Genomic DNA, 25,391 nt, shown 5'->3' with positions numbered 1-25,391 from the left:
TCTGATATTGTTTGCTTGATGCAAACAGTGGCTCTTCGATTGTTTTTTCCAGTTAACAGTTCCCATTAAGAATCTGATGAATACAGATTCCCTTTCCAGAAGAACACACACTTAACTTTTGCATATAAAAGAGGATTCCAAGAGCTACTCTCCTGGGGAGAATGTAGACAATGTCTAGGACAATGAAAACAGGAGGCCAGGTCTTGAGCCTTGATACTTTTGCTAAGACGATGGGGACATAAGGCAAGTCACAACCTTTCGAGTACTGTGTGTAGAACTGGAGTGATCGTCTCTGGCTCATTCACAGCAGTGGGCTGATGACAACCATGGAAGGTGAGGTGAACTGCGAAGCGTTCAGAGAACTTCCTCCCCCTTTGGTCACACAGCGAGTACACGACAGGGCTAAAATGGGAAGAAGCCTCAAAGTGTACACAAGAATGTTAAGATGATCACATAAGAAATGAGTGTGATGGGTTACACAGATGCAAATGCAATGTCCAAGGTAGTTATTTTTGAACTGATTTTAGGACTGTGTCCTACCCACTTGTGGGATCTTGAACTGGGTAGATGAATGGATGGGCAGAAGTGTCTCAGCAGGGATGCTGCAAATGGAGACAGGGAAGACTCTCTCCCATATCCTATGAGGAAGTGTGTCGGAACTCTGCAGTCTCTGAAATCTAGCCTGCTACCAGGCATGCCCAGGTCAGCACATCTAGCTTTAATACAACTACAGAGGTAATGTTTTTTAATTCCATTGGCTAAACCAAACCTACAAAACTTTAACTCTTAACCCCTTGCATTAGAAACTGACTCCACAAGAATGTTCCCATCCAACCCAGGCTATGAATGCTTTTGATTCAGATGAACACCTACCTGGATGGCTCATAAAACTCACAGGGTCAGATCATGGTAGCCTTCTAAACCAGAAGCCTTCCAAAAACCTGAGACTATTAAAAGGCAATAGGGAATTGGAATTGCTTCCTCAAACCTTTAAACAAATTCTTCAAAGACACAAATGATAATCCAAGAACACAGGGCAGTGACCTAGAATGGAGGATGACAAGGAGTCCTGGAGTCACTGTAAGCAGTAGGCAAAGAATGTGGAGGGAACACATTGATGGCCTCACTCAGTGTCTGGAGGCTGGGATGTACAGCTCACGGAAGTCTAAGGTTAAGAAGACCATAAAAGATACTGTTGATTTTAGCAAGTCACTTCAGTATTGTGCTTGTAGGAGAGGGTATCAAATGTTCTCCCCTCCTTTTCTGGAGCTCACCTGACCAGACTCCCAGGAGTGAACAGTAACAGGGCCTATAGGATAGGAGGAAGTCAGGAGGCTGAGCCAGTTAGAGAACTTTCCAAGACAGAATTGAAAAAGGGTTTGTCAATTTCACACACATTCAAGTAACATTTAATAACGTTTATGAAACTGGTTTCAGGATAAAGTCTATATGTTGGTATACAGAAGTAAACGGGAATGGTAGGGAACCATATAATGAAGTCAAATCCAGATCAGATGGAACAGGTTAAACACAAGAGTGAGTTCAGAGACCTCTCTCAAACCCCTGCCCACACCCTGGCTGCTGGTTCTGAGTATGGCTTGAGTTCAGGGCTGTGGCTTCTCACAGCAGCTACAGATCAATGTCTAGCTGGAAAAAGAGCTGGTACCCTAGGACAGCTGCAGCTTCGGAAATGACATCTTGTGGTACCACTTGATTAGGAGGGAAGGAGCAGAGCTGGAGAGGAAATGCTCAGGTGGAACTCCCTCACAGCGACTCCCTTCTTTTCAGTCAGTTGGCAGATGAAGCGTAGTGGTATTAGCAACAATCCCTTGGAAGAATTTTCAGGGGACGTTCTTGGCTGAGCATCAGAGGAAAACAGGTGAATTTTCCTGGCCAATACTTTTTGAGTAGAGAGAAAAGTGACCAGACATATCTTCAGCTTTGGTTAAGTCTTCTCAGAACCCCATAAGGGAACCAGGGAAACACACCTAACACACTTACAAAATAACCAGACTGGGAGGCCAACTCTAAAGATAAAGACCAGAGATGACACAAAAACTGCCATAGAGAACATTCTAAGACTAAAAGGAAATTAATTGGCTGTGAAGATATAAATACTCTTATGAACTACCCCAAACCCTAAATCCATAGATTAACAAAGTCCACATCTACAAATCAAACCCCAGGTTTCTACATATCAATTCAGGCAACACATGAATTCTAGGCTAAGCCCCCAAATTTGCTCTCTTAAATATATGAAGTCTGAATTTTTAGCCAAAGAATGAGATCTCTTTTATTTGGGATATAAATCCAATATCTAATATTAAAACATTCAGAAACTAAAATTATAGAGCAAGTCCCTTACTGCAGGAGAGCCTACAGGGTAACTGTAGATTTGGCAATAGAGAAGGTGTTTAAAACACCAAGTGATGGCCAGGTATTGTGGGGCATGCCTGTAATCTCAGTACTTGGGAGGTGGAAACAGATGACTGCAAGTTTGAGGCCTGAGCTACATAGTGAGATCTGGTCTCCAAAAGCCTAAAAAAGGAAACAAACACCCCACCAAGTGACAAGGTCCCACATGTATGAAGTAGGAGGGGGAGGAAAAGCAGGAGAATTGTGTGCAGTGTACTTTGATGTGCCAGCAACTTGGCAGCAGGTACCTGGGAAGTTCTAAATGTCTCAATGTAAGCTGAGTAACAGCTTCCCATAGCTGGCCAATAGCAAGTCTTAGTGCTGGCACTCTCTGCATGTACCTCAACACACTGTGTACACATTAGTTCCCCAAGCTGCAATGAAACAAAAAGACTCCTCCAAGATGGAATATGGAGGCCATGATAGCGGTATATAAATACCTTGCTTATATGTCAAATCAGTTCTCCAACAAAATCTCACATCTTAGTAAAGGAGTTAGACATATGATATACTTCTCTACCCCAAAATGTCTAACCTCCAGGCCAAGAATGTCCAATTTGAGTTTCTTCTCTTTGCCTTTTAAAATTAGGTGATATAAACTTAAAATCCAGTTATAGACATAAAAAAGCAGAGGTATGAGCCCTGGCTCAACGACACATATCAAATACACAGCATCCTGATGTCAAGGACAAAAAGAGCTGTGCTGGACACTGAAGGGGAAAGATGGGAACTGGAGAGGTGTAAGTTCTACCAGGGGTCACTCGCACTCCACAGCACATTAGTTACTAACCAAGGGTGAAGTGCAGCTATCGGGAGAGGGCAGTGGAGGGAAGGGAGTACTCCATCATGAGGGCTGGGGAACATATACTCATGGATGGGAAATTTTAAGTAGCTATGTTTATTACTTTTTTCCAGCAATCTTGCAAGAGGCAGAAGTGTGACATTGAATTGAGTGAGACGAGCATGTGGGTGGGTTGGCGAGGAGCCCATCTCTTGACATGTACCACTGGCTTGTCAGGAGTGGCTGGTTCCACCGCTGAGTCATGTTTACTCTTTTGCTTCAAGGAAAAGGGTTTCTTGAGGGAACAACTTTACCTCCAATAATGACTTATTGGGGTCTAGTTGAGTTATCTGAAAAGAAAGAAAATACACATTCAGAAATCTTTAACAAGCACATTGTTTTTCAGCCTTCTACACATTGTCATGAGCATGTGTACAGTATCTTACTGGATTAAAACAATTCTGTGTGGTGATGGTGGTGTTCTTAATGTTCTCTGAGGAAACCAGGGCTCTCAGAAAGGTCATATTTTACAGTTCCATCTAGTTAGAGGAGTTAGTACTGACCTCAGGCTACTGGCTAGGTCCCTTGCCTCCTGTGCCCTTGGGAAAGACAGAGGAAGATATATTCTGCTGGTTAAACAGAGACCTTGACTTTGTTAACTGCTGGTAGCATGGAGGCTGCTCTGCTGGCTGGGACAACAACTAAACCTTTGGAGGGGTAAGGGCTAGGTTCTTCATTAAAATTCCATGGAGCAAACTACAGAATGGCCACTCCACTGTATCCAGAGATGACGCTATCTCAGGGAGCTCCTGAGGAAGACAACACAATCTCCTCATTGAGGGTATATTTAGGCTGGAAAAATGAGGCAACCACATAATAAAACTATAATTTAGAAATTTATAAAAATGTGGGGTGGTGGTAGAGCACACCTTTAATCCCAGCACTCTGGAGGCAGAGGCAGGAGGATCTCTATGTTTGAGACCAGCCTGGTCTACAGAGCAAGTTCCAGGACAGCCCGGGCTACACAGAGAAACCCTGTTTCAAAAAACCAAAACCAAAAAAATCAACTACTAAATGTAAAACTAAATCTTTATTAGATCTCTGCCCTTCCTAGGCCAGGGCAGAAATGGCAGGTGAGGGTTTTAAAAACCCAAGAGAAAGAAACACATTTATTAAAAGGGATCATGAGTTCTGCAAGGCTGAAGAGTATTAGGTTTAGTGGAAAGCATACAGGCTTTGAAAATAGGAAGACTCTAGTTTAAGTCACAGCGGTGTTGGCTATCAGCTTTGTGGCTCTTGTCTTGTAGGATTGATCAAAATTAAATGGGAAAAACATAATTAGCACAGTGTCTGGCATAGAGCAGATCAACAAAATTCACTATGTATGAGAGCAACTATAAAGGGAGATGAACATGTAGACAATGGGCTGCTCTGAGTATGTCATGGATGGTTAGGTACTCTCTAGCTATACCTGAAGCTGCTGCTCTGCTATTTGCATGAGCTTTGGGGCCTTGGGCAAATACTACAGGCAGGCAATTTGCCTGCTCAACTCAGGTCATTCATAATGAGATGACTCTGCTTTCTTCTTCCAGCTAAAGAAGGGGAGTCCCTGGGTGTCAAAGACTGATAAGCTAATGTGGGAAACACTGACCTTAGTATATGCAGGTGGAGACTAGGGATGCTCAGGAGGGTCATTAAGGAGACACATCTACCCCTGGAACCCTTTCTGCTTATAAGGAACCCAGAACAAATCTTGACTTACTAGTATCTCTTGGGTGCTGCGGAGATGGGCAGGCAAGGTGGAAGGGAGGACCTGTCTGTCTTCCAATGCTGTGGGAGGGCAAGCTGCTGGCAAATGTTTACCTACTTCCCCAATTAACGTACAATACTGCACTGGCTTCTGTCAACAAACAGAGCTATGTTGCCTCTGCTTTGGCATTTTCTGCCCAGCTGCTTCTGCTATTGTTCTTAATTAACATGCCAGAGCTCTTCCGGCATCTTCTACTTTGTTATTTGTGGTTTGTAAATATGACGCCTATTGTGAGAAACCAAAACCATACTAGTGCCAGAGTAGTGAGAACAGGCAGGAAGATGTATTAGGGAGCAAAACAGGCTGGAAGCCTGGAGCATCAGGCCTATGTGGCACCCTACTGGGGTGGTAGACATGCAAGGTAAGAGATTCATAAACTCTTAGCTAAAATTATAGTTGTCATTGATAAAACAGTATCCAAGAAATATTAAATGATTTTCTCTAGTCACTTTATGTGGGGGAATTGGGATCTGAGGAAGACAGAAACAAAAATTTCTTGGACATCTATCACAAGCCAAGCACTTCAAATCTATTTCTCAATTAGTCCATGACCACCACCATGCAAGGCTGCAGAGGTGAGACAACCAAGTTCCAATGTAGTTACCACTTGTTTACGGCTTTATAGTTAGAAGGAATCTGTCCACAGTGTTATGATTAAAAAGACTGAAGCAAACTTACATTCTATCTATATGACCTTGAAGTAGTTAAAAACTAGAGTCCATTTTCCTATCTGTAATAGGGGAATCAGTTTCTCCTTTGTAGTCAGTGTGATAGCTACGTGAAATAATATTAGGGAAGCCTCTGGTGGCCCATCCCAAGTCAGTAAGTGCTCAGCAGATGAACAGCCACTATTGGCTGTGGTGCTTCTTGGGTAGCAGCCCTATACTCTCTTTAGGTTGTCCTGGTTGTCTTTGTTTCTACCCCATTGCCCAGCAGGCATGCTACCCTTCCCCTGTATGTAATGCCTTCAGTTCTGGAGATCTCATTCTCTAACTTCAGTGAGGTCCTCCAGCCAGTGGACTGCTTTGAAGTAAACACAGCTCTGTTGAGGCATACCTTCTCAGAGTGCCCATATGAGGCCTCCCCAACCAGCCCATTCTGAAGTTCATTTCACTTATTTATGCTTAATGTTTTTTTTTTAACTATCTAGTCTTTTATTTATTTTCCTTCTTTTTTAATCCATTTGCTTTGCAATACAAATTATTACAACAATGTAATATTATAACTGTTGACAACAATGATAGCCAACAGCTTATAATCTTTCATTACACATAGAATATATTAACTTATTTAATCCTTACAATGGCTCTTGAGCTAGATATTGTTATTTCCATTTGACAGGCCAGGAAACAGGTTTAGAAAGGCTGAGAATTTGCTCAAGGCCACACAGCTAGTAAGCCAGGAATTACATTTGTATTCAGAGCCATCCTCCCCAACCCCCAGGTTATCTCTGGCTGTCCTGGGAACTTGTTATGTAGACCAGGCTGGCCTTTAACTCCCAGTGATCTGCCTGCCTCTGCCTCCCGAGTGAGTGTGCTGAGATTATGTCTGTCTGTCTGTCTGTCTACCTATTTATTGTTTTATGTAGATGGGTGTTTTGTCTGCATATATGTCTGTGCAGCATGTGCATGCAGTGCTTATATAGTCCAGGTCCCCTGGAAATGGAATTACAGACAGTTGTGAGCTGTCACGTGGGTGCTGGGAATTGAACCCGGGTCCTCTGGAAGAACAATCAGTGCTCTTGACTGCTGAGCCATCTCTCCAGCCCCCAAGTGCTGAGATTAGATCGAGTCACCACATCTGGCACCATATTTTACTACTGTAATTGCCACCAGCCTACCCTGTATAAGAGTACCTGAACTCAGCAGTAGTTTTGGGCTGGTGTTAATGAGTATATAGATAACATGATAATACACTGTAAAACATACAAAGTTTTTTTAAAAATATTGTTTGATCTAAATGCTAGTCTTGGAACTAGTGTTATTCCTATTTTACAGATAAAAACATATGACTAAGAGATTAAATTAAACCCCACTGTTACTGAATTAAATTTTTAAAAATAAAAATAGCCTTTGGTGCTCTATTGCCCAGTAGTATGACTATAGTTAACAATAATGTATTATATAGTTCTAAATAATCAGAAGAGACATTATTTCTCACATTTGGCTTTTTTTTTTTTTTTTTTTTGGCTTTTTGAGACAAGGTTTTTCTGTGTAGCTTTGGAGCCTTTCCTGGATCTCACTCTGTAGGCCAGTCTGGCCTTGAACTGGCAGAGATCTGCCTGCCTCTGCCTCCCGAGTGCTGGGATTAAAGGTGTGTGCCACCATCGCCCGTCCACATTTGGCTTTTTAAAATATTGTTTTTATTAATTCTTGAGAATGGCATGAAATGTATTTTGACCATATTAATCCTCTTCCTTAACTTTTCCCAGATCTCACCACTTCCCTACCCATTCAACTTCATGTACATGTGTTCCCTCTCATTCCCTTTCAACTCAACAAGCCCAGTTTGTATTGGCTGATTACTCCTTCAGGGGGCCTGCCATGGAGTGTGGTCCATATACCAGGTGTCACACCATTAAAGAAAACCGACCTTCCCTCTCCCAGCAGCAATCAAATATCAGCAGTCAGCTAGGAGTGGGACTTTGTGCCTGCCTCCCCTCCTCTACTCTGGGATGTTTTCTGGCTTGATTTTGCTTTGGTCTTGTGCATGCTGTCACAGTCTCTGAGTTTAAATATGCATCTGCAGTGCTGTGTCCAGAGAGCATGAGTCTTTGAAGTCAGCCACCACCTCTGGCTTTTATAATCTTTATCCTCCACCTCCCTCAGAGATCCCTGAGCTTTGAGGGGACTGCCAGAGCATCTGTGGCACCATTGCACCAGCCAGCATATCTTGCCAGGCAGGTTGTTAATGCAGATTGCGGGGTTTACTGCTAGGGGAGACTGATGGTTACTATTCTCTTCCAGTAGAATGCATAGCACTTACCAGCACTATGAAAGCCACCAGAGGGGAAGAAGCACCAGCTGGATTTCTTCTATATCACCAAGTATGGATATAGAAGAAAGGGGCTTTGTTTTGTTTTGCCGTGTCGTACCCCCCCCCGCCCCCCAGACAGGGTTTCTCTACGTAGCTTTGGAGTCTGGAGTCTCTCCTGGAACTTTTACTGTAGACCAGGCTGGCCTCGAACTCACAAGATATCCACCTGCCTCTGCCTCCTGAGTGCTGGGATTAAAGACGTGTGCCACCACTGCCCGGCTGAGAGGGTGGGTTTTTTTTTTTTTTTTTTTTTAAATATCTTTACAAGGAAATATTAATGGGGTGATGGGTATGCTAAGAATTCTATTTTGATTATTATATGATGTATGCGTGTGTCAAAAATCACACTGGAGTCTATAAAAATAATCCTATAATCCTACTGTTAAGGGGTATCCACTCCTAGCTCATAGAGGCATATTTTCCATAGATATGTATAAAACCTGTATTTTTTGAGAATTTCATATACACTGTATTTACATCATTTCTACCCCTTCCAACTCCTCCATGTCTCCCACTCTCTCTCAAATTCATGACTTTTTCTCTAATTGTAGACGTAATTGAAAACTTTGCTTCTACTGTAATTTATAGGCGAGAGAGAATGAGGGGGAGCAGGGTACCAAGCTCCTTCTCAGTGGCTAGTGGCCACATTGTGAAGACACTGCAGTGCTTTGGCCTCATCTAGAAGGGCATGGAACAGGTCAGAAGGGTCTCCTGAGCTGGGCGGTGGTGGCGCACACCTTTAATCCCAGCATTCGGGAGGCAGAGGCAGGTGGATCTCTGTGAGTTCAAGTCCAGTCCAGCCTGGTCTACAAAGTGAGATCCAGGACAGGCTCCAAAGCTACACTGAGAAACCCTGTCTCAGAAAAAAAAGAAAAGATGGGGTCTCCTGAGAAGCAGCAGAGGACAGGAGGAACTGTGTGGGGACAGAGGGTATAAGGAAGTGGTGCTGCTGTTGCTGGAGGGGCAGAGATGTGCTATTCTGGCTTGAGTTTCTGAAGGCTGACAGAAGAAGACAGCCAAGATGGTGAGGCAAAAGTCATGGGAAGTTGAACTCTTCATGGAAGCAGCAGGAATTAAGGTGGCTAGCAATGGTTCTTTCTCCTAATTTTGTTGCTTTTCTTCTTTTGCTTTCCGGTATTTATCTTCTTCTTGTCCTCAAGTCATCATCATAGTAGCAAATATCACTTAGTGAACATCTCCCATGAGTTGGGTCCATGCAGCCTGCATTCTAGATTTATATGTAGTCCCTTAACTAGTCCTCAAGATGACCTAGTGAAATCAGTACTAGTGCCATCTTATAGATATGGACACTAAGGCTACCTTGCCCATTGTTGTAGGGACTAAGGTTTCAGAGTCAGGTCTATCCAATTCCAAAGCTCATAATCAGAATGATCTGGCAAACCAACTTATGAACAGGCTGACTTGGGGAGGGAAGAAGGAAGTCTGCTGCACTCAGAGGCATCCAAATACAAGCATATTTGATGGCAATGGTACCGGCTAACATTTTATGAACATTTATTTCAAATCAGGCAATCTTTGACATACTTTGCTTTTATAAAAATATTTTTATAATAGTCTTCCAATGTGGGCAAAATGATCATTCCTATTTTATGAGGAAACTGAGTCACAGAACAGATTAAGTTGTTTGTGAATCAAGACAATCTAGCTTTAAAATCTACCTAGTTACTAGATTACATGGCTAGAGATGTTGCTGAGAGTAGCATTCATATGGAGAAAGAAATTGGAAGAGGAGATGACCCAGAGTTTCTTTTGAATCAAGCTTCCAGGATACAAGACCTTCACTTTAAGAATGGCAGAAGGTCAGGGGTCATTAAAAATCCTGAAATGTTTATAAAATACGAATACAAAAACCCAATCTAGGCCTGTCTTTTGCCATTTACTTGGGACTTTACTGAATTATTGACTCTCTAAATCAACAGAGAAGGAACACTTTGGGATTCCTTGGGGGAGGAGGGGTGTTCTCAGAGAAGAGGTAGAATTCATCTTTATAGTTAGAAGAGGGGAGTCAACCATCCTAACATTTCATTCATTGTATTTGGGAAAGCTGAATGGGCATATTTTCTCATTAAAACAACAGTTTAGCAAACTGGCTTTGTGAAATGTGTATGTTAGCACAGATGGGACATGTTCCCTGCCAAACAGGGCTTTTCTTTGTTATATCAATTTTCTCAGCAATTTGAAATTTTATATGCATTTTTTCCCATGACCTCCCTGGGCTTCATTCAGTTCCTGTTCTAAAATCAATACTCTGTTATGAAAAATGTAACTAATGTGACAGAGTCTCATCTTGGCCAATGTGGAAATTTCTGAGTGTTATGATGAGGAAATGCCTTAACTATCCAACAGTCCAGGCCTTCATTTCACAGGTGGGCAACCTGAGACGCAGAAAGCAAGTGACTCAGCCCAGGTGAAATGGATGATTCTAAGCAGACACAGTGTGTTATTTCAGGGTGTAGATGGAAGTTTCTCTAGTCCTACTGCCCCTGAAGTCAGGATGAATCTCTCCTGCCCGCAGTCCCAGAGCCAATTCTAAAATAGTCACTCAGGGCTTATATTAATTACAAACTGTATGGCCTATGGCTTTAGTTTCTGGCTAGCCAGCTCTTTCATTTCAAATTAAACCATTTCTATAAATCTATACATTGCCACGTGTCCGTGGGTTACCAGTCTGCTGGCTCTTTCAGCGGCAGGCAGGTGGGCTGGCCTCTCTTCTGACTCTTTCCTCTCTGTATCTCTACTTGGATTTCCTGCCTGGCTGTAAACTTTCTTGTCATAGGCCAAAACAGCTTTATTTATTATCCAATGGGAGCCACACATATTCACAGTACACAGAAAGACATCCCATAGCATCAAGGTTTCTGATATCTGTTTGAGAGTCCTTTTTCTTTTCTTTTTTTGAGATAGGGTCTCACTATGTTGCCCTGATTGGCCTGGAACTTAATATATAGAACAGGCTAGCCTCAAATTCATTTAGATCTGCTTGCTTCTGCCTCCCGCATGCTTGGATTAAAGCATGCCTCTCAACTGCAATAAAGATATGACACTATAAACATAATGCTACTACTAGATGCCACTCAAGGGGGAGCTGAATACTATTAAAAAGAACAGCAGTGGTACTTGCAAGGCACTTTATAGTTTGCAAGGGATTTATACCAACAGCTCATTCCCATAGGCTTGGTAATATACACTCTCTGTTTTACTAAGTAATTTACTAAATATTTACTATTTGCTTTTATTTTGGAATCAAATAAAGGAAAGTCTGGATCTAATATCTTACATAGAGGTAAAATTTAAAATTTCGGATTTTTGTCTCTTTTTATTTCCTAATGCATCTTTTGTTTGTTTCTCAGTGTAGTTTTGTTGCCTGTCCTGGATCTCACTCCATAGAACAGGCTGGCCTTGAACTCACAGAGATCCGCCTGGCTCTGCCTCCTGAGTGCTGGGATTAAAGGCCTGAGCCACCACTGCCAGGCCCTAATGCATCTTAACAGCTGACAGGAAGCATCAACTTAAACCTTAACCTTCTGAGCTGTTCCTCAGAACTTCCACAAATCCCTAGATAACAAGAGTTCTTTCTCACTCTTTGAGTTACAGACTTTGGGTTCAATGAGCAGGAATGGAAAGCAATAATGTTTCTTAAACATACTCCTGCTTTTAGATTTAAAAAAAAAATGCACTTTAGAAAAAAAACAACAACAAAAAAAGCATCTTTAAGGCAGGATCATCCACTGTCTGGCTGCTTTAGTATTTGCCTGCTTGTCTCTGATGACCAACAACTTTCATTTTCTAGGCTAAGGAGCGGCAGCCCTGTGAGCAGAGGAGCCAGAACTCCAAGAGCAGACCTTTGCTGAACTAATAAGACAATCATGTCAACATGGAGAACTAGCATCAGCACCTCACCCAAACCTTCCTCCCCTCCCAGCAGTGTGAAAGACATCTGTTCTACCTGGCACAGACATGATAAACTTCCAAGCTTCAGGGCATTTGCCCTTTCAGTTACAGCAGTGGTTCTCAACTATATGATTTCCCCTGCACTTTTTTTTTTTTTTTTTTTTTTTTTTTTTTTTGGTAAGACAGGGTCTCTCTCTGTAGACCAGGCTAGACTCTAACTCAGAGATCCACCTGCCTCTGCCTCCTGAATGTTGGGATTAAAAGCGTGCACCACCACTGCCCACCTCTCTCTTTACAAGCTAACCTGCTCTTATTATAAGGCATAAGGATCTGTAGCATCTGTACCAATGCCTCAGCTGGGTAAATTTATCTAATTTAGGAGCAAAGAATGTATCAGTAAGCTACTTGACTGCAGATCCCAAACCACAATCTGATCTATTTTATTTTATTATTTTTTTGGTAATAAAAGTGACTGATTTATCTTTCAATTGGTTTTATATCTTTTAATTAGTCTAGAGATAGTTAAGTGAAGGGGATGTTATTTAATGTCCCTAAGTTCCCAAGTCTCCCACAGCATTAGGTATATCTATAACACACAGCTACAGCCAAGCTTTCTTTTACAGCATTTCTCTTTTTTTTTTCTTCTGCAGCAGGGTCTCACTTTCCACCTGGGTTGGCTTTGAGCTTATGGAGAACCTCCTGCTTCAGTCTCAAGGGCTGGGATCCAGGCACAAGCCACCAGATCTGGTATAGAAGATGCTTCTTTAAAGTTAAACCACCTATCACAGAACAAATCTACTAAACTTTCTTCTGAGAAATGCATACATATGGTCACTATCATCTCACAGCTTTCAGAGCATCTTCATAAATACTGTCTAAATTTCAAAGCTATGCTAGACAATTACATCTATTAATTCTCCTTGTAGCAGGTGAGAACACCAAGATGCAGATGGGGACACAATTCATGCATGACTATAAAAGTAGACATTGGTGGGCTCCCAGTTGAACCCAAGTCTTCCTATTTCAAACCTCAAGCATTTTTACTCTGTGAGGCAGTCCAAGGGCTGCATATGGAAGATCCCAGAGTATAGTGAAGTAACTTCACGTTAAAATTTATTTGACCTTAAGAGAACAGCTGACTTTCTAGATGCTCTGGATAACCTAGTCTACTTGTTTCTCTTAGGAAAAAAAAAATTAAATATCAGAAGCTTAATAATGATCATCATTCACAAAAGTTAACATTTACTTTTTTTGTGGAGGTGAGATATTGCCTAAACTGGTTTTGAACTTCTGGGCTCAAGTGACCCTCCCACTTCACCTTTCCGAGTAGCTATGACTATACGTCTGCTCTATACCACATCTAGTTTGCTTCTCCCTTTTCTACTTTCTTCTCTCCCTTCCTTGAGTTGGATATTGAACCCAGAGCCTTATACGTGATAGGCAGTACTCTTAGCATTTTCCAAGTGCCACACACTATGCTCATTACCTCCATATTATGTAATTAAGTGATTATCATAATCCTTTAAGTATTTTGTTTTATAGATGGGGTAAAAACTGGTATGTTATGTTAAAATGTCTTCAAAAATTGGCATCTTGTCAGGGATGCCTTGGTGACCTTTCCTTGCCTTGGTATTCCTAGTGGTGGCTTTGGTCACTACACTATTAAGTGACAATGTTAATGGGAAAGCCCGGAGGTAAGAAAGGGGATTCTAACAAGGGTGCAGTAAGAGGAGGAGATGCTCTTTAGTCTAAAAGCTGGAGAAATTCCAAGTATACAGAGCAAGCATCAAAAGAACAAAAGAACAAAGAACATAAAGAAAATGTAAAAAGTCTAAGAAGAAAGAGAATAGTCAGGTTTCTTCTACCTGAGAAGTCAGTTTCCAAGATAGTCCCTCATGGGTTCTGGAAGGCACAATTTCAAGTAAACAAATGGAAGTTCTGCTTTACAGAGCAGTTTATACGTTGTGGTCCACAGAAACAAATAACATAAGTAAATTCATAGATGAAGATTCTATAGCAGAGTAATAGAAATCTAGTGCAGATTAGCTCAAGGCATGCTTAGCTTATAGATGTGTTAAGCACTGGTCTCCTTATCCACTGGGAGCTACCAGAAGGCCCAGGGCTGGACTGATTCTGAGCCCGCTCAAGGCATTATGGTTAACTCGGTAAGATGTATGTAGGGGTTTGAAGGAGGTAGGGAAACACTGACCTAGGGGACAGGTCTCTGAAAAGAGGCCACCACACAAGACAGCCAGGTCTTCAAGATGTCTGTGATAAGACTGGATCACAACACTAATTAGTGACTGTGGCAGAGCACTGAGAAACAGGGGAAAGATAATTGCCTACTGGTTAGGTTGAGAACTGTGAACTTGGCTTAAAAGTCTTCCGAGAAATCTTGATCATTGTTTGCCCCAGAATTTCACCACTAGGCAGGATTAAGAAACAAGTACATTTTAAATCCTGGCACTGCATCTTTTCATAAGTCATAATTTCTTATGAGATGAGCCTCACTTTTCAAACATGTAAGCAGGTCAGCATTGCCAACACCCCAGCAGTTTTTCAAAAAACCCCATCTCTCGGGGTCTCCCTTTCACATCTGCACACGGAAGGGAGTTGCGCAAGAAAGTCCCACTCTACCCCTCTTCTACTTACAGTTCTTAAATGATTTCCTATTAAAATAGGGCAATCCCTTCCTGCTCCAGCCTTTTCCTTTCCCAGATTGTAAATGTGTGATGATGTTCCTGACAAGGTTCTTTGGGGCCTTTCATGGTAGGCATAGTTGGGAAAGCAATTTGGAGACAGAACAGGGAAAGCACAAATTTCTAGGTAGCATAAACTTTAGAAAAATACTTTTCCTCTGGCTGCAGAGAAGTTGTTTAATGGTATGTATGCTCCATGTGTCTTCAGCAGCAGAGTGGCTAGGGAGAAAGTGAACATTCTGAATGCATTTTAATACTTAAGTAGGGCTATGCAAGCCAGTGTGTTCATAGTTCTGCACACAAGCACTGTTCAGGAGCTGGAGCTTTGAACAGGAGTTAAAAGAGTTGAGTCCCTAACGACATACAAAAGACTTGCTGGTGTGATTTATTCTGATGTATTTACTTATCCAATTACCAAAACAGCAGGAGATCATTAAAATTTCTAGTTACCAGATGCAGCACGTTCAATATCTTAAATGTTACCAAGGCTTTCTCTGAGCTATTTTGATATTACACTTCATCTGCCTAAAAGCTTATGAAACTGGAAGGCAAGAACCATGAACAGAGCAGGAACATTCTTTGAAGGCTGGTCCAGAAGGTCTGTACAATACCAAACCTGTATCAGAAACTACCAAATTCCTGGACTAAAGTACTATGATGAGAAATGAAAATATCTGTGAGACCTCAGCCAAGTCTTTTCTATCTCTGAGCTCCTATCTTGCTAAGTAAGGATGCTGACATTGTCCCATGCTACAAAACTGTTGTGAGCACCATCACAGTTTACTTTCACACAAATGTCTTGTAGAGAAGACAGAACAACTTAAGGTACCTTGCTTATTATATGCTCTAATAAACTAACATGCAGAACAGGACCAAACTAGGAGTGCTGAAAATGGAAAGCAAGCTCACACTGACATTTCAGAGTACAGGGTAAAAGAAATGCATTAGTAGATGATGTCTAGACCCACAGGAGGGCGGTGGGATCTTATTATTATTTCTGATCCTCAAATATTATTCCCTCAAAGACCTAGGCTCCAGCCAATTAGAGTTGTTTGTTATGGAGCAAATATGCATTAGGTTTTCCTTTCCAGAACCTTTGGCTATATTGTTTCCTCCACCTAGGTTGTCTTTTAATTTCAAACATTCTTACCTATATATCCTTCAAGCTCAGCTTAAATGCCACTTCCCCGACAAAACCAGGCCTGTGAGAGAGCCTAAATTCTCCTTTCCTATTCCCAGAACAGAGCTAATCACACCTGGCTTCCAGTCTCATTGATCAGGTCACAGGTTTGTGACACAGCAACTGTATACAATCACTGTGGTTTCTCTCATTATCTCCTCCATTGCTCTGCATGTGACCAAGCCCCATTTGCTGAGTCAGTACCTGTCTTTTATCCATAGGTTCTTTAAGGTGGCTGCCGAAGTCTGCTGCAGATTCAAAGTTAGGATCTGTTCTAGAATGCAGGTACTGGCAATGCCAACACTGCTCTTTGTTCATACAACATTCTTATTCTTTAATGAGGTGAGGGATTCTGAAGGATGCAGCCCAGAGGATCTATAGCACAGGAGCCATATTATGGCTCCCAGGCTGTTTACAATTGTTTATGTGTCTGTCTCCAGTTAAGCCAAATTCTGAGGGCAAATATGAAGTTTTATTGGCTCTCTATCCGCACGGCCTAGTTTACTGCTAGAAACTGTATCAGTTCCAGAAATGTATGTGGAAAGACTAGCCTACAGAATGACTGCATGAAGTTTCTCCACTCTTCCCCAGGGCCACACCAATCCAAAGAAATGGAATCTGGAGGAGCTGCACCCTCACACCTAGTTTTACTCACCCCACAACCCTAGAGGCAGAGCTTGTCAGGGACACGATTGGGAGTTGACTCCATCAGGGCCTTATGCACCAGATGCTCTGCTCTAGCCTCAGACAGGAGCTCGTAAGAAGTTTGCATCAGTTGCCCTTTTAGAAGGGACAGCTTTCCCCCTCTCTGTTTAAACTGTTGGAATTGGCTAATTAGGAGGATTTAAAAAATCTTAATACTCTAAACAGACAAAACTGGTTCTGAATTATTAAGCAACATTTTCAATGCATCTGAATAACCTTATATGACTTAGCTGCTACCTGATCCTAAGCTCTGGCTCAGATAAATAAATGTGAAATATTGTCAAAGCCTCAGCTTATAGGAACCTCCAGCTACAGCAAATAGAAGCTTAAGTCTCTATAAACTGCCCGGGATAGTAATATTCTCATATAAAAGGAGAGGACATGATCTTAAAGCTGGGAAAACCAGGAAGTCAATGGTTTTGTCATACTTCTCAGAAGATGGCTGCTAATGGACTAAGTATTATTAATATCTAGGTATATAATCATAGAATCATATAGTATCAGAGTCTAAAGAAGATTAAGAAAGAACATATTTAAATCTATGTTTCAGAAGAGGAAAATCTAACCCAGAGAAGGATATGGCTAGCTTGAGGTCACACAGTGGCTGCAAAAATAAACATTTTGTCTAGAGATGCCTGCTTCCAGCTTAGTCCCCTTTCCCAAAGCACACACACAGATGCCCTACTAGAGATGTCAGAGTGAGAGGCTGACTACTGCCAGTTAAGACACCTGAAAGCTTCACTGGATGGGTCACTTCTGGCATTTGAGCTCTAAACACACCATGCTTTTCTCTAAAGGCCTGCAAGGTCTACACTAAGTGGGTGAAGGGAAGGAGAGGAATAACTAGAAATAAGTGAGGGTAGATGCTACTATATTATAGCCCCTAATTTGCCTAACCTCAAGCCATGAGGGCATCATAAGCTCATGAATTTCTGTCTGGTAATATGGGAAATACAAAACCAAACAATTACAGTAGATGTACAAATGTGTACAAACACTTACTAAACAAGTATTTATTTTTTTGGTTTTTCAAGACAGGATTTCTCTGTGTAGCCCTGGCTGTCCTGGAACTCGCTCTGTAGACCAGGCTGGTCTTGAACTCAGAGATCCAACTGCCTCTGCCTCTAGAGTACTGGGATTAAAGGCGTGCACCACCACTGCTCAGCTAAACAACTATTTCTCTATGACATTTAAGAAACTTGGTAGCACTGAAATATACAAGACACTATCTCTGCCTTTAAACAATGCCTAAAGCAACACACAGACAAGAGAAAGGCCCACTGCAGTTCACAGCCAATTACAGTTCACAGTGGTAAGGGCTACCATAGGAAGAAGGCTCGAAGGGAATACAAGGAAGATGAATGCCACTGTCCTAGAGTGTCACCATATTTATCATCCTTGTTCTAGTCTAATACGTACAGCCATGTTCTACAATCTAATTATCCATTCTTCTTAGTTATTCATATACACTAAACCAGTTACGATTATTCACACGTGTCAGGTACCTTGCTAGGGAACAATGATCAATTAGATAGGATTCCAAGTAACTTCAACTTTGATATGTACCATCTTTAAAAAACATTATATCACACCTTAATTTTGTAACTGACCATAAACTTGAGCTAACCATTCCTGCCCTCAGTGTCTTAGTTCTAGGCTTTCTCTGTGTCTTAGTTTTTCAACTAGAAGGGCCTTTTGTAGCTCTTCACAGTCTAAAAGGCATGTAATAAAGTCTGTTCCCACAAGGCCTCACAGAAGGCATGTATGAAGGGTCTCTTCACACAAGGCATCACAGAAGGCATGTATGAAGGTCTGTTCACACAAGGCATCACAGAAGGCCAACTATAAAACTGAAATAAACTTGGAAACAGTAAAACAACACCTGGGACTCAGACATTAAACGCAAAGATGTGAGGTCCAGATGTGGGGTGAAGAGCAGGGTGTGGCTTTGGTAAAGTACTTTGAGGCTGGGCCTAGAGCTACATTGAGCTAGACAATTGGCATGTTAGGTGCATATGCTAATGTACTCTGGAACTCCAGCACTGAATTTGAAAATTAAAGTGAGTATCTAGAAAAGGTTAATCTGAGCATGTACATGTTAGCAGTTGTTTGTGTTTACAGTGGTGTTATTATACATACTTTAAGTGAGCAAAGCATATCTGCAGAGACACTTGTAATATTGAGCACAGAACTAGTGATTTTTTATTTATGGCTCAAGAGTCATGTTCAGCCTTCAAATTTTATTTCTGAATAATAGCAATTTTGAATGCTACAGTGCTTTACAAACACCTTGCAAAATTAAGTTCTGAGGCAGAGTAAACAATTTGGAAGGGTTTAAATACATCAACATACCAGCACAGTATCAAAAGAGGATGTGGATTTGAGAATCAAATACAGGTGTTGGCGTTGTGTAACCCAGAGAAATTTTGAGTTCTTTAAGCTTCTATGTTTTTATCTCTAAAATAAATGCACCATTTTTTAGATAACTAACAAACTGAAGTACCAGGCATATAACAGGCACACGGAACAGTCACATATTGGTTATCATCCTCCATCATTCCAAGTCATTTTATTTTAAACAAATTTGATTTTTCTAAGGCTCAGCATTCAACCCAGTTCTTCTGAAATCATTATCTTTACCTTACATGCATTTTAAAGATCCCTTTGCACATCCTTTGGTTGGTCAGATGCATACATTGAGGGCTTTTCTCATATACCACTGACTCATTCCCCTCAATGCATCTGTGTGTTGTTAAGACCCTTCCTCCCCATCAGCTTCATCACGGCAGTATAGGCACAGTAAGTGTTTATTATGTCCCTTCTTTAACACATTTCACTTTACTTTCACAATAGTCATGTGACTTAGATATTATCACGCCTTTACAGAACAGGAGAGTGAGCTACCTAGAAACTAAATTAATTTATCCAAGATCAAAAAGCTAGGAAATGGCAGAGCTGTGGTTTGGGCAGGTACTCTAGTCCTGTAATCACTACCCTGTCTTGCTGGCCTCATTAACTTTAGTCTGCTCTGGCCACTGCCAGGGACACTTTCTGGAGCTGGTCTGGTCTCACATTTTTTTAAAAAGATTTATTTATTTATTATGCATACAGTGTTCTGTTTGCATGTATCCCTGTAGGCCAGAAGAGGAAGCCAGATCTCATTACAGATGGTTAAGAGCCACCATGTGGGTGCTGGGAATTGAACTCAGGACCTCTGGAAGAACAGCCAGTGTTCTTAACCTCTGAGCCATTTCTCCAGACCCTGGTCTCACATTTAAGTGTCCTTATATTGGGCTGAGAAGCACCGCCTAGACTTCCTACTCTCAGACTCAACACAGCCAGAGTGAACTTGCCTCTCCACCTGTTCTCCTGAGGAGCGCTGCTTTCCTGGCCATTCAGAAAGAACCCCAGAACCACCTCTGACAACTGCTCCCTTCCGTCCTCTCAATCTGACAGAACAGTCTCCAACTCCTATGACCTTCCTTGTGATTCTGCGGCCTCTTCTTTATTTCCACTGCCACCATTTCCGTAGTCTCCCACCTTCCACTGTTTTGTCTAATATAAAAGTCAAGGTTAAGGATCAAATGGCTGATAAAAAAGAGATCAGGAGGGCTGGGATACAGCTCAGTGGCTTAAGGCCCTAAGTTCAATCTCAGGTATCACAAAGAAAAAGGAAGATGTGATTAGAAGAGGCTCGTGGCAGGGTAATCTCATATTCTCTTAGGAGTAATGACTAAGCATTTACTAACTCATGTTCTCTGGTAGGCCTATGTAAGCTCTGTGCTAGATATGTGGCCATCAACACAACTAATACCAAAAGCACGCTTACACAGAGCAGTCCCCATAGTACTCAGACATAAATAAGAATATCTATAAAGAAACAAGCCTGTCTGTCATGACAGGAGGAACACCATAAAATAGTTTAGGAAATATTTCCAACAAACAGAAGACATCAAATTCTAGATACCTGTACTTGAACACCATTTTTGATCTTTTATTATTAGGCATGTAAGGCAAATTTTGGTATTTTTATTTGAAAGCTAGTTATTTAAAAACAGTTAATATTGGACAAAGACTCTGTCAAAGTAAGGGAGAATGAAGTTGAGGAGAGAAAAAAAATCAGAACTGCCACCATGCCAGCAACCGTGATCAGTCAGACTCTTTCTGTGTTAACTGGTACATGCTTATCCATGTGAAACTTTACATACATCTTCAATTATCATAATGCTCTGAAGGATCTAATGTCTCTCATCTTACCAAGAAACTAAGTAACATGTTTTAGACCCCTCAGTGGAGAATGATCCAATCTTAAAGGCCAGATTGATTCCAAGGCCTTGATTCAGTCTACAATACCCCTGAAATGTGTGTGTGTGTGTGTGTGTGTGTGTGTGTGTGTGTGTGTGTGTGTGTGTGTGTGTTTAAATGCAAAGAAGAGCTGAAGAGACAGTTTAGTGGGGTAAACTTTGTTAGGCAAGCACAAGGCCCTAAATATGGATTCTCCAGCATCTTGTAATCACAGTAAGGGGTGTTTTAAAGAGAGGATGATCCCTAGAGTGCTTGCTAGCTAGACAGTCTAGACCCAATGTCAAGCTCTAGGTTCAGTGAGAAACTTTGCCTTAAAAAAAAAAAAAAATGGATGGCCTCTGAGATGGCTCAGTGGGTAAAGGTGCTTTTGGACAAGCCTTTATGTCTAAATTTGATGCCCAGAACTGACATGGTAGAAGGAAGGAAGGAACCAATTCCTGAAAATTGTCACCTGATGTCCACACGAGTGTACATATACAGCTCCTGTGTAGCATGAATCTTAAATGGTCTTTATAAAAACAAACCCGGAGCCAGGTATAGGGTTGTGAATGCTAGAAGATCAGAGAGAAGCAGAACAAGCCACAGCCACCTCACCTCACCTCGCCTAGCCAGTTCCTCAGCTGATCCTGTTTCCTCCGACTGGAAGCCTCTGAGTCCTCATCCGAATGGACAGCTGAACTCCTGCTTAACCAGCCCAGTTCCTGGTTTTCATGCCTTATATACCTTTCTGCTTTCTGCCATCATTTCCTGAGATTAAAGGCGTGAGTCACTATGCCTGGCTCTTTTCAGTGTGGCTTTGAACTAACAGAGATCCAGATGGATCTCTGCCTCTGGAATGCTAGGATTAAAGGTGTGAGTGCCACCATTTTCTGGCCTCTATGTCTGTCTAGTGACTGTTCTGTCCTCTGACCCCAGGTAAGTTTATTTGGATGCACAATATATTGGGGGACACAATATATCGCCACACTCCTGCATGTTTATATATCAAGCAAGGAAAACAACAGTTATCCCCGCTTCATTTTAGGCAGCTAGTTTGAAGGACATGTTCTCTGTTAGCAGTAAAGAAACTCAGTCTCTAAGACAACTGTTGAGGCTCTGAAAAGATTATAATGGTCACCTTGTAGATGACCACTTCTTATGCTTCCCATGGATTGTCTTAAAAGTGTCCTTTAAAAATACAGTTACTTGGTGCTTGTTAGTATTAGGTGACTATTTTAACATTCTGCTACAGATCTTAATTATGTTAAGTTGGAGCAAAGTCAATGCTTACAAGTTTGCCTGCTGAGAATTTCCCTATACGTCCAGCAGTAAATTCCAGAAGTGAAACTGAGATGTATTTTTAAAAAGAAAACTGAGGCTAGAGAGATGGTCCAGAGGTTAGGAGCACTCTTTGCTCTTCCAGGGGACCCAGAGTTGATACCCAGACCCATGTAGCAGTTTACTACTATCTGTAACTCCAGCTCCTGGGGACCCAATATTCTCTTCTGGCCTCCTAGTGCACAAGACACATACATATATGCAAAACATTCAAACACATAAAATAAAATACAATAGGTAAAAACCAGAAGAACAAAACCTGCATGTGTCAAGAAGGGTTAACAGTGCAGGGCTGAGAGTCTCACTTACAAGGTCAGTCCCCACTGGCTTTGCTCTCTTTGCTGGAAAGTGTAGACATGACTATGGTAATATACTGAAGCCTGTGAGTTTCTCAAGAACATCATGGATCCACAGACTTCTTCTGACTAACTGAAAATAGTGAAAGCATTGTTTTCAGAAGGAGAGACTGAAGAGACAGGGTTTGACCAAGCTTGGCACTTGGTTTAACATGAAGTTATCCATTGATGGCATGTAACATCAGCTGAACTGCATCTATTGAGAACTAAAACTTACCTACAGAATTTAAACTGATACATCCATGGTGGATCCCATGGAGCTTTTGGTAGTGTGGTCTAAAGTGAGGGAGAATAAAAACCCCAGGCAAAGAGTTCCAACAAACTTTTTTGATTGGCAATACTTCACATGCTATTGCAAACTGCTGCTGGGGAAATGAAGTCCTTTGCCATTTATGTCCTTTGGGAGAGGATTGTTTTTAAGACTTTGCCCCATTTACCTTTTCTCTGCTGATTTTATCATGTATCCTTTTATTGTAATATACCATAGGTGTGAGTATAATTACATGACAAGTTCTATGAGTCTTAAGGAAATTGCTGAACCTAGAAGTAGCTTTGGGTACTCCTAATATATTTATGAAAATACTTCTTCTTTAGGATAAACAACATAGGCTTTAGGAGCTGGAGTTTCAATTGTCAGTTATTATTATATATAATAATATGGAAACATTGGTACAGATGAGAAGACCACACCTATCTTTTCTTTGGAGAGTGGGCAGGTGTAAGCACTGGTATAACATTGTTAAATTACTGTTTTTAAGAAGTTATTTAAGTTCTTATTGTAAGGGGTTCTGATGTTCCTTTTCCTGTAAACATACTGACTTGAGGAAAAGAACTACTAGTCAAACAGCTAGTTGGACTATCTTTATGCCTTGAACACTCCTCAGATACCTCGAGAACATGTGATTATCACAGCTGATTGCTCTGGCTCCTGAAGGAATACTGCAGCCAGGGATGTTAGAAACAGTTTGCAACCGTTTTTTTTTTTTTTTTTTTTTTTTTTTTTTGCTAATGGAAGTCCGAGAAGATGAGGAGAGAGGGGATGCTCAAACTATAATATACTTACATGAAAACAGAGTATTACATAAAATGAATGTGTGTGTGCATGCATGAAGCCCATATGAACGCTAGATGACCCTGCAACAATGTCCACTTGGGCCAGAGGAGGAGCACTTCCTACCCTGACGATCTAGCAGGACTGTTGTGACTGGCCCAAACCTCCCTTCCTGGACTATTCAAGCAGGCTGCCTCAGGCTCATTTAGTGAATTGCTTATGAGATACTCCCCAGCGCAGCTTCTCTGGTGTTGCAACACCAACCCCAATAATAACAGGTTCTTCAGAGTGGTCTTTTCCTGCCAACTTCTGAGGTGCAGGCTGAGGTGGCAGAAAGAAGAAAGAAGCAGAAGAGACAGCAGAATAGAACAGAGGATAGGCAAAAGCAGGATGGCAGTGGCAGTGACTGCTGTTAGCAGACCTAGCTGACAGTTATGGAGGGGGGCAGGCAGCCAGCTGACTGACAGCTGAAGAAGCAGGGCTGGACAGTTTGAGTGCAGTCAGGGTAGTAGAAGAGGTTGGCAGAAGCAGAGAGATGGTAAGAAAGGATGGAGATAAAATGCTGAAAGAGCCAGGGAAGAAAAACTGCAGGCCCTGTTCCAAAGGGTCTCTAAGTATTTCAAGACAAAAGTCTCATACCCTAGGCCCAGAGTTAGGACAAGGACTGGTGCTAAAGGGTAAGAAATCTTGACTTCCTAGGCCTAGCTATAGTACTGGCTACTGCCTGGAAGCTACAACACCAGCCACAACAAAGGGCTGAGGAACACAAACTTCCTTAGATGCACATAACAGCAGTAACACTTGAGGGCTAAGGGTCCACATCTGAGACCTCAGGAAGCCTGTACTGTTGTGAATAAGAAGTGCCTGGCCAAAATAGCATATCCATGCTTTCTATCTGGGTAAAGCAAAAGCACCCCCAGCCACTGGCTGACAATATCATTTAACATCTCTCAGCTCCTCCTGTCTTAATTGCAAATGGAGCTGCTATCTATGCCTTGGGGTCTGTACAAAGACTATAAGAAGAAATACATTTATAGTATTCACAGGACTGGCACAGAGGACAGAATTTGGAAAAACTATAGAGAACTCACCAAATTAGCTAGAAAAATGTCAAAGACAACTTTCAAATAAGTTGTTACCCTTCTTAAAAAGCTCAGACCCACTCAGACCCTGAAACTAAGCCCCAAATGAGACCAATCCATTCCATGGAAAACCTCTGTGGTATCTGGTCACATTTCCACACAATTCCAGGTGGAGAAAAAGAACATGCTTCCAGAAAGGAAGAGAGGATCAAGTAAGATGTTGTGGTTTCATCCTTGGCACACTGCCCTATTTAGGGGCAGGTGGTCCAATGGTGGGCTGTGCTATTCCTCCCTAGTACAAGGTCTATAAACCTTAGAGACTCTCAGTCCAGAGTCCTATCATGTGCCAAGTCCTTTCCCTCACATTCCCTCATTTAATTCTTGCAACCACCTCATTGGTGGGAGAATCAGTTTAGAGAGCTATATCATTGATCCAGGGCCCTTTTTTTTTTTTTATCTTTATTGGTCTTTTTTTCAAACAAAGTCTAATATAATGCAAATGACAAAGTGCATGGCACCTTTATATTAAGAATGAGAAATGTGTCTAAAAACTTATTTTTTGAAAGGCTGGAGACAGGTCAAAGCAGCCCAGCATCATCAACTGTTAGAGCTGATAATGCACAGCCTCTGCTGTTAGGGCTTCCATCGCCACTTCTGATCTCATCATTACAATGTATCTGTGAAGACAGTTGAAAGATGAAGTAACTAAAACATAGATGGGAGAAATGATGTATTCAGTGTA

General features: G+C 41.6%; 1 protein-coding gene across 1 annotated transcript in view; it reads right to left on the bottom strand.

Annotated features, from left to right (window-relative positions):
• Positions 1-1,386: 1,386 nt before the first annotated feature.
• Positions 1,387-25,391, bottom strand: part of Faf1 (Fas associated factor 1) — a 337,162-nt gene continuing 313,157 nt past the window's right edge. The window contains exon 19 of the mRNA XM_028888986.2: positions 1,387-3,546. Coding sequence (XP_028744819.1) covers positions 3,463-3,546 — 84 coding nt within the window. The 3' untranslated portion in view covers positions 1,387-3,462. The remainder of the gene's footprint in view (positions 3,547-25,391) is intronic.

The sequence above is a fragment of the Peromyscus leucopus genome, chromosome 2 (assembly GCF_004664715.2).
Source record: "Peromyscus leucopus breed LL Stock chromosome 2, UCI_PerLeu_2.1, whole genome shotgun sequence".
Classification (NCBI taxonomy): Eukaryota; Metazoa; Chordata; class Mammalia; order Rodentia; family Cricetidae; genus Peromyscus; species Peromyscus leucopus.
The sequence above is the reverse complement of the archived record's forward strand: the minus strand, read 5'-3'. Positions and strand labels throughout refer to the sequence as shown.